At 39.2% G+C, this 15,061-nt stretch overlaps 1 protein-coding gene across 3 annotated transcripts in view; it reads right to left on the reverse strand.

Moving 5' to 3' along the window:
* The window catches only part of LOC115211584 (caskin-1), a 377,873-nt gene that overhangs the window by 186,579 nt on the left and 176,233 nt on the right, over positions 1-15,061 (reverse strand). For all 3 annotated transcript variants that reach the window (XM_036502777.1, XM_029780142.2, XM_029780143.2), the window contains 2 exons: positions 8,632-8,740; positions 7,529-7,637 (listed from right to left, as the gene is read on the reverse strand). In XM_036502777.1, coding sequence (XP_036358670.1) covers positions 7,529-7,637; positions 8,632-8,740 — 218 coding nt within the window. The remainder of the gene's footprint in view (positions 1-7,528; positions 7,638-8,631; positions 8,741-15,061) is intronic.

The following is a 15,061-nucleotide window of genomic DNA, read 5'->3' on the forward strand; positions in this document are numbered from 1 at the left end:
GCCAAGGTGCCACGCAGTGGGACTGAACCCGGAAACCATGTGGTTGGTAAACAAGCTACCTACCACACAGCCATTCCTGCGATAGCCTTTCAAGTAGCTCCTATAAACAAGGTCAAAATTAATGACTATTTCAAATGCTAATCAAAAGTACAAATTCGTTAGGAATCTGAAAGATTTCAGTTTGGCAACTATAATATATAGAACAAGGGGGGCAGTGGAATAAAGTAGGGACTTTCGCTGATTATTTCAATACATTAGGGCAAATGGCTTTTTACCAAGTTCATTGAAGCCTATCTCTAGGTTTCAGTATGTATCATAGTTTAAAAGCACATCACTCTAGCTATGAGCTTTTTGCTTAGCTGCAATTCTTCATTTTAACCCTTTGACATTCAGATTACTCTGTGAAAGGTAATGCTTTTTTATTTACCGTAAATCCTCGAGTATAATCTGCATTTTTTCCCCCAAAATTTAAAGTCCAAAATCCCTAGTGCGTACTATATACGAGGTTAAAAATGAAAGATATTTTCTAAGCAATGTCTGAGTCTCTATTTGCTGTCCGGCAATGTTTATTCAGACGCATTTTGTGATGTCGGGTGCAAAAATACCTTAAGCTAAGCCTGAAAGCAATGAAGTCAGAAAAGAATCATCCATAACTTGCAGCAAGCAACATTTATTAAACATTATTACTGTTATTTCTTTATTTTCTGCAAACAAAATGCACACAAAAGCTGCACGTTTGCATTATGTTATATATGCAATAAAAATAAAGGACGTTACCATATACAGTTTTACAAACCAAGGATGTTATATAGACCTCCTTGACTCAAGTTAGAGAAAGGGTGCGTATTATACACAAGGTTTAGGTTTTTAAGAGGTACAGCCCCCTAAAAATCCCCTGCGTATTATACTCAAGGGCGGACTATACTCGAGGATTTACGGCATTCACATTGTTTTGAATTAACTATGCATTATCACCTGGCTTCTAGATTTCAGTGTTGTGATTGTTTATTTTTAGAATGATGTTGTAGGGTAAGTGTGAGAGGCCAGATCTGGTCAGTTTGAACATAAAATGGATGTGGGCTGGATGTGGCAAGTTTAAATGCTAAAGTTTTAAAACAACTAATGGACAAAGCTCATATAAGTAGTTTATAAAAACAAGCACAAAGAGTTAGAACCCTCAAACTACAGAAGACTCTCATGGGCAGTTATAGGATTCATATGGTTAGTTTAAATGCTAAAGGGTCAAACATATGTTTTCTGGAGGTGATTACTGGCATAAAAGTTACACAGTCATATTAGATGCACCGTAATTTCAGCAGAGTATATTTAGAGGAGAAAAAAAACTTGTAAGTACATTGAAGCATGCAAAATAAATCCTAATTTACATATAAGAATCGGGAAGATTTTAAGCGACATTTTCAATTGGTATAAATTGAAACCTTCCCTTGAAAATTTATGTAAATTTTTGTTCCAAACACCACCTTCATACTAAAGTTATTTCACTAAAATTCTTCAGGATTTTCCAAATTAATTGTAATAAAAACGGTGTATTTCAACAGAAATATGCTAGCAAAAAGGTTAAAGTGATACAAATTAAAATCTTCCATCAAAATTTCATGTACATTTTTGTTCCAAACACCAGCTTTGTAATAACAGTTATTTCACTAAAACTGTCTATTTCAACAGAAATATGGTAACAAAAAGGTTAAAGTGATATAAATTAGAACCATCCATCAAAATTTCATGTACAGTTTTGTTCCAAACGCCAGCTTCTTAATAAAGTTATTTCACTAAATGCTTCCTTATTTCCAAAATAAATTGAAGCAAAGGTAGAATACTGTAACTTAAATATCGCAATAAAGGAGGTCAACAGTTTAATCAATGCAACAGGCCGAACAAGCCATTAGGGGAAAACTAAAGTCCAAGTCTAAAACTAATTTTAAAATAAATTTGGCTCTACCATTAGCAAAATAAAGGGCATTGTTACTACACCATCTGCGAATAAGTAGTATTTTTTCTTTTACTTGTTTCAGTCATTTCATTGTGGCCATGCTGGAGCACTGCTTTTCAATTGAACAAATTGCCCCCAGGACTTATTCTTTGTAAGCCCTATCGGTCTCTTTTTGCTGAACTGATAAGTTATAGGGACGTAAACACCACCAACATCAGCTGTCAAGCGATGGTGGGGGGACAAACAGACACACACACAATATATATATATATATTCACAAAAAAACAAAAGACGAAGACAGGTGGTGTAGACAACAGATGTATTAGCTTAACGCTTGGGAAGTGAAAAAGTCTTTAACGTTTCGAGCCTATGCTCTTCCACAGAAAGGAACACAGAAAGAAACAAGGAGAGAAAATAAAGAATGTGTAGTGGCTAGAGATCTATCATGGCGAATGCCGGACAGAAGGGTCACACAGGAGAGCTATATATATATATATATATATATATACATACACACACATACATATACACAATAGGCTTCTTTCAGTTTCCATCTACCAAATCCACTTGGTCGGCCCAAGGCTATAGTAGAAGACATTTGCCTAAGGTACCATGCAGTGAACCCGGAGCCATATAGTTGGTAAGCAAGCTACTTACCATACAGCCACTCCTGCACCACATTATTGAAATTTCTTTAAAATATTATTGGTTTCAAATTTTGGCACAAAGCCAGCAATCCGAGGGACAGGACAAGTCAATTACGTCAACCCCCAATCCACAATTAGTACTTCTTTTATTGATTCCCAAAATATGAAAGGCAAAGATGACTTTGGTGGAATTTGAACTCAGAACGTAAAGACAGACGAAATGCCGCTAAGCATTTTAACCAGTGTGCTAACAGTTCTGCCAGCTCACCACCTTTTATGATGATGATTATGATGATGATAATGGTTTCAGATTTCAGCACATGGCCAGTTCGTAAGAAAGAAGGGGTAAATTAATTACAGTGACCCTAGTGCTCAACTGGTACTTAATTTATTGAACCCAAACTAATGAAAAGCAAAGTCAACTTAGAATTTGAACTCACAATATAAAGACAGATGAAATGCCTTCAAAATAATTATTAATACCCAGAATAACAAAACCAATCACAAACACATATAGGGAGAGAAAGGGCCGGCTGGCTGGCTGGCTGGACAGTCGGCTAGACATAAGTAGATGGAGTGAGCTGGAGAAGGTCTAATGTCTTGACACGAGGAAAAATGTCTATGAACCAAGTATCCTTAAGAGATGTGAAAACAACAGGGAATGGGAAAAGAGTGAGAGAAGAGAGAAAAGGAAAGAATAATTATACACATACATGCATATATACATATACAACTACCTACATATACATCTATATACACACACATATACACATATATGTATGTGTACACATATATGCCTGTATACATATATACATACATACACACGCATGCATATATATATATATATGCATGTATATATATATACACACACACATATACATATATATGCATGTATATATACACATAAGTATGTATGTATATATGCATATATATATATGTATGTATACATACCCACGTGCCTATGAGAGAGACAGACAAAGAGAGAGAAAAAGGATAGAAAAAAAAGGGAAGCAAATAACAACAGTAAAAAGAAAAAAAAAACAACCAAGGAAGAAACAAAAAAAAAAAACTCAAAGCAGAACCAAAACTATTCTAGAAAGTGAGACAATTATAGCAATTGAGTATTGATCAGTTTCCATGGCAACATGGACAGAGGTGGAGGGAGAGGAAGAGGGAGAAGAACAACAACAACAAGCACAGTGAGATGACTATGTATTGCCACCAGTTCATAATAGTTACTATATAATCTACTGGACCGAACCAACGATGTATGTACATATACATAAATAAATAAATACATAAATAAATAAATATATATATATATATATAATATATATATATATATATATATATATATATATATATATATATATATATGTATATAAACTGGAACTACAGGAATGGGGACGGGGATGGAAAGGAGGAAGAGGAGGGGGTTAATGGTGGAGGATGGGAGGGGGGCTAAGTTACTGGGGATGGGGCACTAGTCAAGGGACAGACATCTGGGAAGCCTGTTATTATTATTATTATTATGGTAATTATGATTGCTAAAACAACTAATAATAACAATAATAATAATAATAATAATAATTACTATTACTATTATTATTATTAGTATTATTATTAGTAGTAGTAGTGGTGGTAGTAGCAGCAGCAGCGGCAGTAGTTTTTCCTCTCTCAAACACTGGAAATGTTTTAAGACAGAGTGGTACATGGTGCCAACATTTTGATGTAGCCACATCAAATGATGTTCGATGCAGTGGTGGTGGTGGTGGTGGTGGTAAGGCAGTGTTAGGTAACGGTGGCGGTTGCGACAGTATTGGTAGTGGGTTTTGTGCTGATGCCGGTAATAGTAGTAGTGGTATTAGTAACGGTGGTGATGGTGGTAGTAGTAGTGGTGGTATTAGTAACGGTAGTGATGGTGGCAGTGGTGGTGGTGGAGATGGTGCAATGGTTTTACATTGAGACAATGAAGAAAGGAGATGTGCTAGCGGGGATGCTAATAGTGATGCTGATGTGCTCACGGCTGTGATGATGGTGGTGGTGGTGGTGGCAGCAGCAGTGGTGATTGTGGTGGTAGTAGTAGTAGTAGTTATGATGATATTCCTGTAATGGTGATGTGCCAGTGGTTGTAGTGGTGTTAGCAAAGTAGTAGCGGTAGTGGTGGCAGTAGTAGTAGTGGTGGTAGTAGTAGTGACAGAAGTAGTAGTTATAGTAGTGGTGGTGGTAGTAGTAGTAGTGAGAGTAGTAGTAATTATAATAGTGGTGATGATGGTAATAACAGTTGTGGTAGTAGTAGTGGTGGTGGTGATGGTGGTGGAAGTTGTGGTGGTATTTTAGTCCACTAATATTGTTTTGGACCAGTGGTTGTGGTGGTGTTAGCAAAGTAGTAGTGGTAGTGGTGGCAGTAGTAGTAGTGGTGGTGGTAGTGCTGCTAGTGGCGGTAGTCGTAGTGAGAGTAGTAGTAATTATAGCAGTGGTGATGATGGTAATAACAGTTGTGGTAGTAGTAGTAGTGGTGGTGGTGGAAGTTGTGGTGGTGGTATTTTAGTCCACTAATATTGTTTTGGACGAGAAACTGTAATACAGTGAAGTGACACACACACACACAAAAACACACATGCAATGGTAATACTGGTGGAATACAATTCCACATGTGCTTGATACCCAATCATCCTTATTATACATGAAGAGCAACAGACCCAAGAACCAGTGGTACTGACTAAAGACTGAGAAACTAGTGCTTATAATTTCCCTTGTATGCTTTTTAAACCTCAGGAGACAACAGGGCTGATCTAACAGCCAAAATGCTGTACGACAAAGATTCATATTCTTTTTGGCTCTAGGCACAAGGCTCGAAATTTTGGGGGAGAGGGCCTGTTGATTAGATCAACACCAGTACGCAACTGGTATTTTAATTTATTGACTCTGAAAGGATGAAAGGCAAAGTCGAACTCGGCGGAATTTGAACTAAGAATGTAAAGACTGATGAAATACCTATTTCTCTACTGCCCACAAGGGGCTACACACAGAGGAGACAAACAATGACAAACAGATTAAGTCAATTATATCGACCCCAGTGCGTTACTGGTACTTATTTAATCGACCCCGAAAGGACGAAAGGCAAAATTGCTCATGGCGGAATTTGAACTCAGAACGTAAAGACAGACAAAATACCGCTAAGCATTTCACCCGGTGTGCTAATGTTTCTGCCAGCTCGCCGCCTCGATGAAGATTTGTATTAGTTCATTCAATTTCCTACAAATTGTCCGATCCATACCAGCATGGAAAACGGACATTAAATGAGGATGACGATGACAACAACAACGACGTCAAGATAAGGGACATAAATATATACACATACTTACATGGCATTCTACCATCACCACTCCCACCACCATCATTTAACGTCCAATTTCTCATGCTAGCATGGGTCAGGTGGAATTCTAAGAGGCAGATTTTCTATGGTTTGGTGCCCTTCCAGTCAGCAACCCTTCCCTGTTTCCAGGCAAGGCAATACTTGCCCCAAGACCAGACACGTTTTTCAAGAAACACTCTACACCTTATCTCCACCATCTTTATTTCTCTTTCCAGCCATGCCCATCCACCCTTATATAATACAGGGTAGCCATGTAACACTTGTTCCTGTCCCTCTATCATACATTAGCATCTCAACACCTGGCATAAAACCACCATCTCTCTTTCATAATCCCAATTGAGGGGACTTTTCCTTCATCTTACAAGTATTTGGTGACCTCACTAGTGCTGGTGCCACATAAAATGCACCCAGTACACTCAGTGAAGAGGTTGGTATTAGCATCCAGCTGTAAAAACCATGGCAAAGCGGACACTGGAGCTTGATGAAGTGCTCTGGTTTGATGGATGTTAAATGATGATGATGCTCTTACTGATCATTCTGACTCTCCTAAAAGTGGTTAACCACGTTGCTCCACTACAAGAACCAGTTTGCCACTCCATCTTCCCATATTCTACACCCTCATCTCCTTATATAAATGCTGCCTCCCAACTCCCTACTTGAGTTTTGTAGTCATGTAGGCTGCATGGCAACCTCACAAGTGACAGTAGCACATATAAAATACACCCATCCAGGCCCATGCTTTAAAACATTTGGTGTCAGGGATGACAGCCAGCCATAGAAACCATGTCAAAGCAGAGACTAGAGCTCAATGAGATCCTTGGATCTATTTGATCGTGTCAAAACTGTCCAACCCTTGACAGCAATGCAACACAGACGTATGTTTTGATGGTTACAATACATACACATACCTGTGTGCCTGCACAAATATTTCTTTATTGCCCACAAGGGGCTAAACATAGAGGGGACAAATAAGGACAGACAAACAGATTAAGTTGATTATATCGACCCCAGTGCGAAACTGGTACTTTATTTATCGACCCTGAAAGGATGAAAGGCAAAGTCACCTCAGTGGAATTTGAACTTAGAACGTAACGACAGATGAAATACTGCTAAGCATTTTGCCTGGCACACTAACATGTCTGCCAGCTCGCTGCCTTAACATAAATAAATATATTGCCTGCACATATATAAATATATCAACACAAAGACATACATATATAGATACACACATAGGTCAAAAATGAGGAATGTGTTGTTGCATTACAAGAATAATATTTTCAGAAGTCAAATATGTATAGCAATAAACAAACGGACAAAAAGACATACTAAATGCATTGGATGCACAAACAAACAGAAAACAAACAGGTCACAAATTCCTCACCAATTATTGGTCAGGGCATTGAGTGCAATTTGTGACCCATGTTTGTTTTCTGTTTGTCTGTGCCTCTGGTGCTACGTGGTTTACTTCTGAAAATAGATATGCACATAGTATGTTCCAATGAATAAAGTTAGCAATGGTTCTGGCCAAAGAAAGATGTATTGCTTGCCTACCTTTCAACAAAGCTTTCAATTCCTTAGCAGCTCGTACCGTGGTGAACCGATTGACGATGTCAAGGGCTGTCTGGTCATAGGAGTTAGATTGGTTGACATCGGCACCACACTGTGAATACAGAAAACAAGGTAATTATTCAGCATTTTCTATTAGTATTCAATATTTAGTATCCAGCAGTACATTAGTGGACTGTCTTACTGAGTGGCATCTTGGACAAGTATCTTATCTACAGCCCCAAACCATTCACCGTCTTGTAAATTGAGTTGGTAGACAAAAACTAAAGGAAATTCATCAAAAATGTGTGTACACACACACACACACTATATACATACATACATATATATATATATATATATATATATATATATTGCCTGAACAGGTGCACAGTGTACCATAGATCTGGTGCCAAAATGATCACAGCAATGTGTGATGAAGTATTTTGCTCAAGAACACAACGTACCACCCGGTCTAGGAATTGAAACCTTGCAATCATGAGTGCAACACCCTAAACACTATCACTGTATCAACCAGGACCAGACTATTACCAATGGTCAAAAAGCACTTTCAATTTTATCTTGATTGGGCCTTCTCCATCTTGGCCAAAATTGCTTAACTAAATTGTCTTTTCATTACAGAGGCATTCTGGGTAGCCTTTTCCAATCTCTTCAATAACAGGAGGCAACTGCACAGGTCTACCTGTTTTCTGTGAAATCTCATGTGTCCAGCTCAGCAGAAGTTGTGCTTTTTGGCATTCTGCAATCATGGTGTTCCCTCACAGCATTCTCAAATACATATATGCATGCAAACACACACACACACACACACACACACACAATGTAATCCTAGGATGTAATTATAAACATTTAATACATTGCTACACATGTTTCCACAAATCACATTACTTTTAAGATCACAGTCCGTATTTCTGAGATGATTACAGTGTAGTCTGTAGTATTTGTGGACATCCAGTCGATCATCAGTGTAGTCCATAGTATCTGGATGCCCATGGACAACACTATAATCATATAGTGAGATACAGTGAGAGAAAAAAAACAGAGATATAGTGAGAGGGAGAGAGAGTAAGAAAGAGAGAGGTACTCACTTCAAGAAGTAGGCGAACAACATCGATTTTTCCAAAGAGTGCAGCAGCATGTAGACAAGTTCCCTGCAGGGTACAGCGGTTTATGTTAACACCATTTTGGATGAGAAGTCTGAAATTGAAGAATACAACAAGGAACATAAGGAGATTGAATAGCAGACAACAGGTTTTGAGAACTGAAGGACTCAGAGATGTACATATAGAACATGATTTGGCATATGATAATGAAACTACGAAAGCAGGCCTTAGAGCGAATAGGGAGGCATGAGTCACTGAAGAGGTTGCAAACAGCAACAGAAGAACTTTGATGGACAAACAACAAACCAAGTGATTGGTCAATCAACATGTTAAATCAGTGGTTCTCCACCCTTTTTTTTTTTATCTATGGACCTCTTTGAGCCCTGCTTTAAAAGGTTTAAAAACTAATTTTGTAGATACTTCTTTCAAAATCCTTATCTAAACCCTGCTGTTTTTCTAGATTGTGACAGATCCAGTCAGTTGGATAATCACCACCATCATCATTTATCATCCATTTTCCATACTGGCATGGGTTGGATAGTTTGACTGGTCGGCCAAGGCACTGTCAAGACTCCACTTGTCTCTTGTGGCATGGTTTCTATGGCTGGATGCCCTTCCAAATGCCAACCCTTTTACAGTGTGCTGGATGCTTTTATGTGTCAATGGCACAGGTGCGTTTACACAGCACTGGCACAAGTGCATTTTAAGTGGCCCCAACACCTATAAAGGACAAGCCTGTATGTATGGATGGATGACAGCAACTTTATTTAGCTTGATGCATCTTGATAATGAAATTATTGTATACAGTGCTCAGGTGCACCACAACTTGTCAAAAGTGCATATAAAGCATATGCAGTAATGTACAAATGTCTGGAAAGTGAACAGTGTATGAGTCAGATACATGCTTGGATGTATATGGAGGGGAGAAAATCAGGTGTAGTGTTGGCGAATCTCAGGAAGCATGGAAGTTTTGAAGGATGCAGTGCTCCGACAACTAACAACTGATGCCGGCAGTTTGTTCCATACTTCAGCAACTCTTAGCGTGAAAAAATGTTTCCGAAAGTCATGGGAGCTGTGCTGTTTTCTGACTTTGTAAACATGTCCACGGGTGTTAGACAGGTGGAGTTTGAAAAGGTGCTCAGAGTTATTGTTTGTAAGATGGTTAATAATTTTATGGGTGTCTGCCAAGTCAGCTGCCAGATGTTGGAGTTTCAATGTTTCCATGCCCAGGGAACTCAAGTACAACAAATCACCACAATTCCTGATTCTTTGTCATTTCCTCAATGTGGCCCAGCATTTGAAGATGCTTTCTCACCACTTCATCCTACGTCTCCCTGGGTCTACTTCTTCCATAGGTTCCAGCCACATTTAGAGCTTGGTAGTTTTTTTATTCAGAGGTACCAAGTAACCCAAGTGGAAGGAAACTGCAGAAGGCTAAGACAACGGAAGACATGGGAGGAAGAAGTGAGGCTGAACCCCAGGCAGGGGAGATAACACTGAACTGTAACAACTGGTTAGCGGCTGTGCTGAGGAAAGACTCACCTAACCCATGCCAGCATGAAAAAATTGACATAAACAAGGATTATTGAGAGGAGACACCAAAACTAATTTTAAGCAGAGAAATGTTTGTAGAGATTGAAGGATGGAGGCGGGTTCTTGCAGCTTGCAGACAAATCATATGAGGTTATATCTATTCCTACATGAAATATATATACACACACAGAGATAATAACACACAATACACACACACACACATATATATATACATAGGTCAGCAAATCATTAGACATTATGGAGGATGTGTCCCATAAATATTTAAACTGCTACAGTCAATTGATATTATATCATTGCAGTATGTGGAAATGTCATTGGTCAGTGTGGGGGGTGGAAGGGGAACAGTAGTGAGGGGAGAGATGTTCAAAGAAGTTATAATACAGAGATAGCGATGAGAGTAGATTGAGTGAAAGGTGGAGTGAGTGTTTCAAGTGAGTGAGAGTCGAGTGACAGATGGTGCAGGGAAAGTGACATGAGAGATGAGAAAAGGCAGTGTGGAAGATGAGTGACGTTAGTTGTAGTGAGGGACAAGCGAAGGTGGAGTGAGGGATGAGTGAAGGTACGAGTGAAGGCAGAGCGGGGGGGATGAGTGAAGGTGGAGTGGAGAATGAGCAAAAGTGGAGTGGAAAATGAGCAAAAGTGGAGTGGAGGATAAGCAAAAGTAGAGTGCAGGACAAGTAAAGGCAGAATGGAGGACAAACAACAGTGGAGTGGGGGATAAGCAAATGTGGAGTAGGAAGGTGAGCAGACGAGAAGTGAGGGATGAGTGAAGGTGGAGTAAGAGATAATACAGCTAACCCTTCAGCATTCTGATTATTCTGTGAAATATAATGCTTATTTATCCACATTTGTTTTGAATTAATCATTACTTATCTCATAACTGAGATTTTGATGGTGCTATGGTTTACTTTCAGAATAACATTGTGGGGTAGGTGTGAGATGCTGGTCCTGGCCAGTTTGAACATGAAACAGGTTGAATATTTGGGCCACATATGGCCGATTTAAATGCTAAAGGCTGTAAACAACTAATGGACAGAGCTCATTCAAATAAGGTAGACTGTATGTTGCATGCGTGCGAACAGCCATGCTACATGGCAGTGAAACATGGGCTGTGACTGCTGAGGACATGTGTCAGCTTGCAAGCAATGAAGCTAGTATGCTCTGTTGGATGTGTAATGTTAGTGCGCATACACGACAGAATGTAAGCACCCTGAGAGAGAAGTTGGACATAAGAAGCATCAGATGTGGTGCGCAAGAGAGACAACTGTTGGTTTGTTCATGTGTTGTGTATGGAGGAGGACAGCTGTGTGAAAAAGTGTCACACCCTAGCAGTAGAGGAAACCTGTGGAAGAGGTAGACCCAGAAAGACATGGGATGAGGTGGTCAAGTACGACCTTTGAATGTTGGGCCTCACAGAGGCGATGACAAGTGACGAAGACCTTTGGGGATACGCTGTGCTTGAGAAGATCCAGCAAGCCAAGCGAGACTGTAACCTTGGCCTATGCCAGTGCAGCATAACCGGCCCATTCAAGAGTACCCTTCAATCATTGGGCAATAATCTGCGCTTGCAAAGACCTGTTGAGTCAAGAGAAGTCATTGTTGTGTCAATGCCAGTGCCACCTGACTCATCCCATGCCGGTGGAACATAAAAAACACCATTCAAGCGTGGTCATTGCCAATGCTGCGGGCCGGCTTTCACGCCGGTGGCATATAAAAACTACCATTCGAGTGTGGCTGATGCCTGTGGCACATAAAAAGCACCATTTGAGTGTGGTCACTGCCAGTGCCATCTGACTGGCTCCCATGCCAGTGGCACGTAAAAGTACTATTCAAGTGTGGTTGCTGCCAGTACCACCTGACTGGCCCTGGTGCTGGTGGCACGTAAAAAGTACCCACTACACTCTCGGAGTGGCTGGCGTTAGGAAGGGCATCCAGCTGTAGAAACTTTGCCAGATCAGATTGGAGCTTGGTGCAGCCTTCTGGCTTGCTAGCCCTCAATCAAACTGTCCAACCCATTCTAGCATGGGAAGCGGACTTTAAACAACAATGATGATGAGATATATATATAGACAGATGTATACACACATTTACTTATACATCTCTCTCTCTCTCTCTCTCTCTCTATATATATATATATATGTGTGTGTGTATATATATATATATATATATATATATATATATATACATACATATATACACATATATTTACAAACATACATATAGATAAATAGACAAACATACATATGGAGACAGAGAGAGAACTGCATATTTTAATGCTAAAATTATATGCTTTACTGATGACAGTTGTGAATACATCTGGTCAGGTGACAGAGCACGAAAAACAACCAGCTTGAAGTACAAGGAATACTAGGCACATACATGGTCGGTTGACCTAGAATGAGCTGATGTGGAAGAGAAAGAAGGACCAAAATTCCTGATCGCCCAAGTTTTCTAAAATTACGTATTATTGTGTTTTAGGTGGAGCAAATTTACAGAAGAATTTATTATGTTGAAGTTGTTTTGACTTCACATTCCTTTGAAAACCATAGACAAATAAAATTTATCAGGGTGGCACTAAAAATAGTACATGATTGTATGGTTTGATTGTGTGTTTTTACAGAGGAAATTTTGTGAAGATATTTCATTTATAAACATTAAATTTAATTAAATTGGATACATTATAAACACAAATCAAAGATAGAAAGGAAAAACAATGCGTGCAGAGACTGCCCAGGAATTTTATCAATGTGATGCTTTTGGCATTGTTAGAAGAATTTTATTAATTCAAAAATCACTAACAGGCTGTTTGTGTATATATAAACCTATTGCTGTTTATTTTTACATAAACAAAATCTCTTCACATAAACATCAGCGTTATCCATTCTAAGCACCGCAAAGAAAATTTCCTTCTTCTAAACTTCATAGAATTCTCAGTTTCAAGTCTGCTCAAATTCAATGTCAACTTTAGTTCTCCTGTATTCCTCTGATAAAGTTCAAATCATTCTGATGATGTTTGTCACATGGAACGAGATAAACGCAAGTTTGTCTCAAAAATAACAAACTGAAACAGCTGTAAATGCTATTTTAAACTATAATTAAACTATGACCATTCAATATCAATGAACACCTTCTAATCGTTAATTGTTGCTCCATTTCTCCTCTTATCTGAATATATTAAACCATGGTTTACCATTTAAATTATCAACTACTGCTAACCTTATAGCAAGGCCTATACATAGTTAGGTAATATACCAGTAGTGCCTACGGATCCATTTATCCCTGACAGTTGCATAACCTCAAACTCATAATTTTTCTATATATACAAGGGGATTAAGGGTTAGGGTTAGAGGTGGGGAGGACAAACACAGACACAAAGACACCCATACATGACTGGCTCTTGTCACACTGGTTCCATTTACCAAATTCACTCACAAGACAGAAGACACTAGGTCAAAGCACCATGCAATGGGACTGAACCTAGAGTCATGTGGTTCAGACACTTTTACCACACTTTTACCACACACATTATTTATGTATATATATATATATATATATATATATGCCAGTGAGTCAACTGGCACCTGTGCTGGTGGCACGTAAAAAGCACCATCCGAATGTGGTCAATGCCATTACTCCCGACATGCCGGTGGTATGTAAAAAGCACCATGTGAACGTGGTCAATGCCAGTGCTGCCTGACTGGCCCCCCGTGTCGGTGGCCCACAAAAAGCACTTAAAGTGGTTGGTGTTAGCAAGGGCATTCAGCTGTAGAAACTTTGCCAGATCAGACTGGAGCCTGGTGCAGCCTGCTGGCTTGCCAATCCTCAGTCAAACTGTCCAGCCCATGCCAGTGTGGAAAGTGGATGTTAAACAATGATGATGATGACGATATATACACATGTGTATTATATATATTATATGTGTGTGTGTGTAACTTATGTGGCAGTGTGGTAAGTAGCTTGCTTACCAACCACAAGGTTTCGGGTTCAGTCCCACTGCATGGCACCTTCTACTATAGCCTCAGGCCGACCAAAGCCTTGTGAGTGGATTTGGTAGACGGAAACTGAAAGAAGTCCATCGTATATATGTGTATGTGTGTGTATATGTTGTGTATCTGTGTTTGACCCCACCCCCAACATCACTTGACAGCCGACGTTGGTGTGTTTCAGTCCCCGTATCTTAGCGGTTCGGCAAAAGAGACCGATAGAATAAGTACTAGGCTTACAAAGAATAAGTCCTGTGGTCGATTTGATTCGACTAAAGGTGGTGCTCCAGCATGGCCGCAGTCAAATGACTGAAACAAAAGAGTAAAAAGAGAGTATACTCACGCACACACACATCTATATAAGGTGTGACCCTTGGCCTTGCCAGTTCTTGTCAAACCGACCAACCCACGCCAGCATGGAAAATGATGTTTAATACCACTGCTGCTGCTAACACACCACACACACACAAATACATTTATATATATCTATATACACCTCACACATGTATATCCACACACACATGAATTCTGAGAAAACTGGTTACCTAAACAAAAACATTAAAAAAAAATTTTGTTCTCCTAGGTGTGCCAATGTATTATCATAAGCATATATAATACACACACACACAGATATCCACCCTGATCTGATAATATATGCAATTCTACACCCATTATACACATATCTACATACACAACAAAACACAGGTGTGTGACTATAAATGAATAAAGGCGATTATAAACGCATCTCCAATTAAAGTGCTCTAGTAACTTTAAGCAACCATAGCTTTATACACACTCCTCAAATACCTATGTTTGTGCTGTTGTTGTTTTTGTTGTTCTCATTTAGACCCAGGTTAATGTTGGCTGAGAAGTTCTAT

The sequence above is a fragment of the Octopus sinensis genome, linkage group LG5 (assembly GCF_006345805.1).
Source record: "Octopus sinensis linkage group LG5, ASM634580v1, whole genome shotgun sequence".
Lineage (NCBI taxonomy): Eukaryota > Metazoa > Mollusca > Cephalopoda > Octopoda > Octopodidae > Octopus > Octopus sinensis.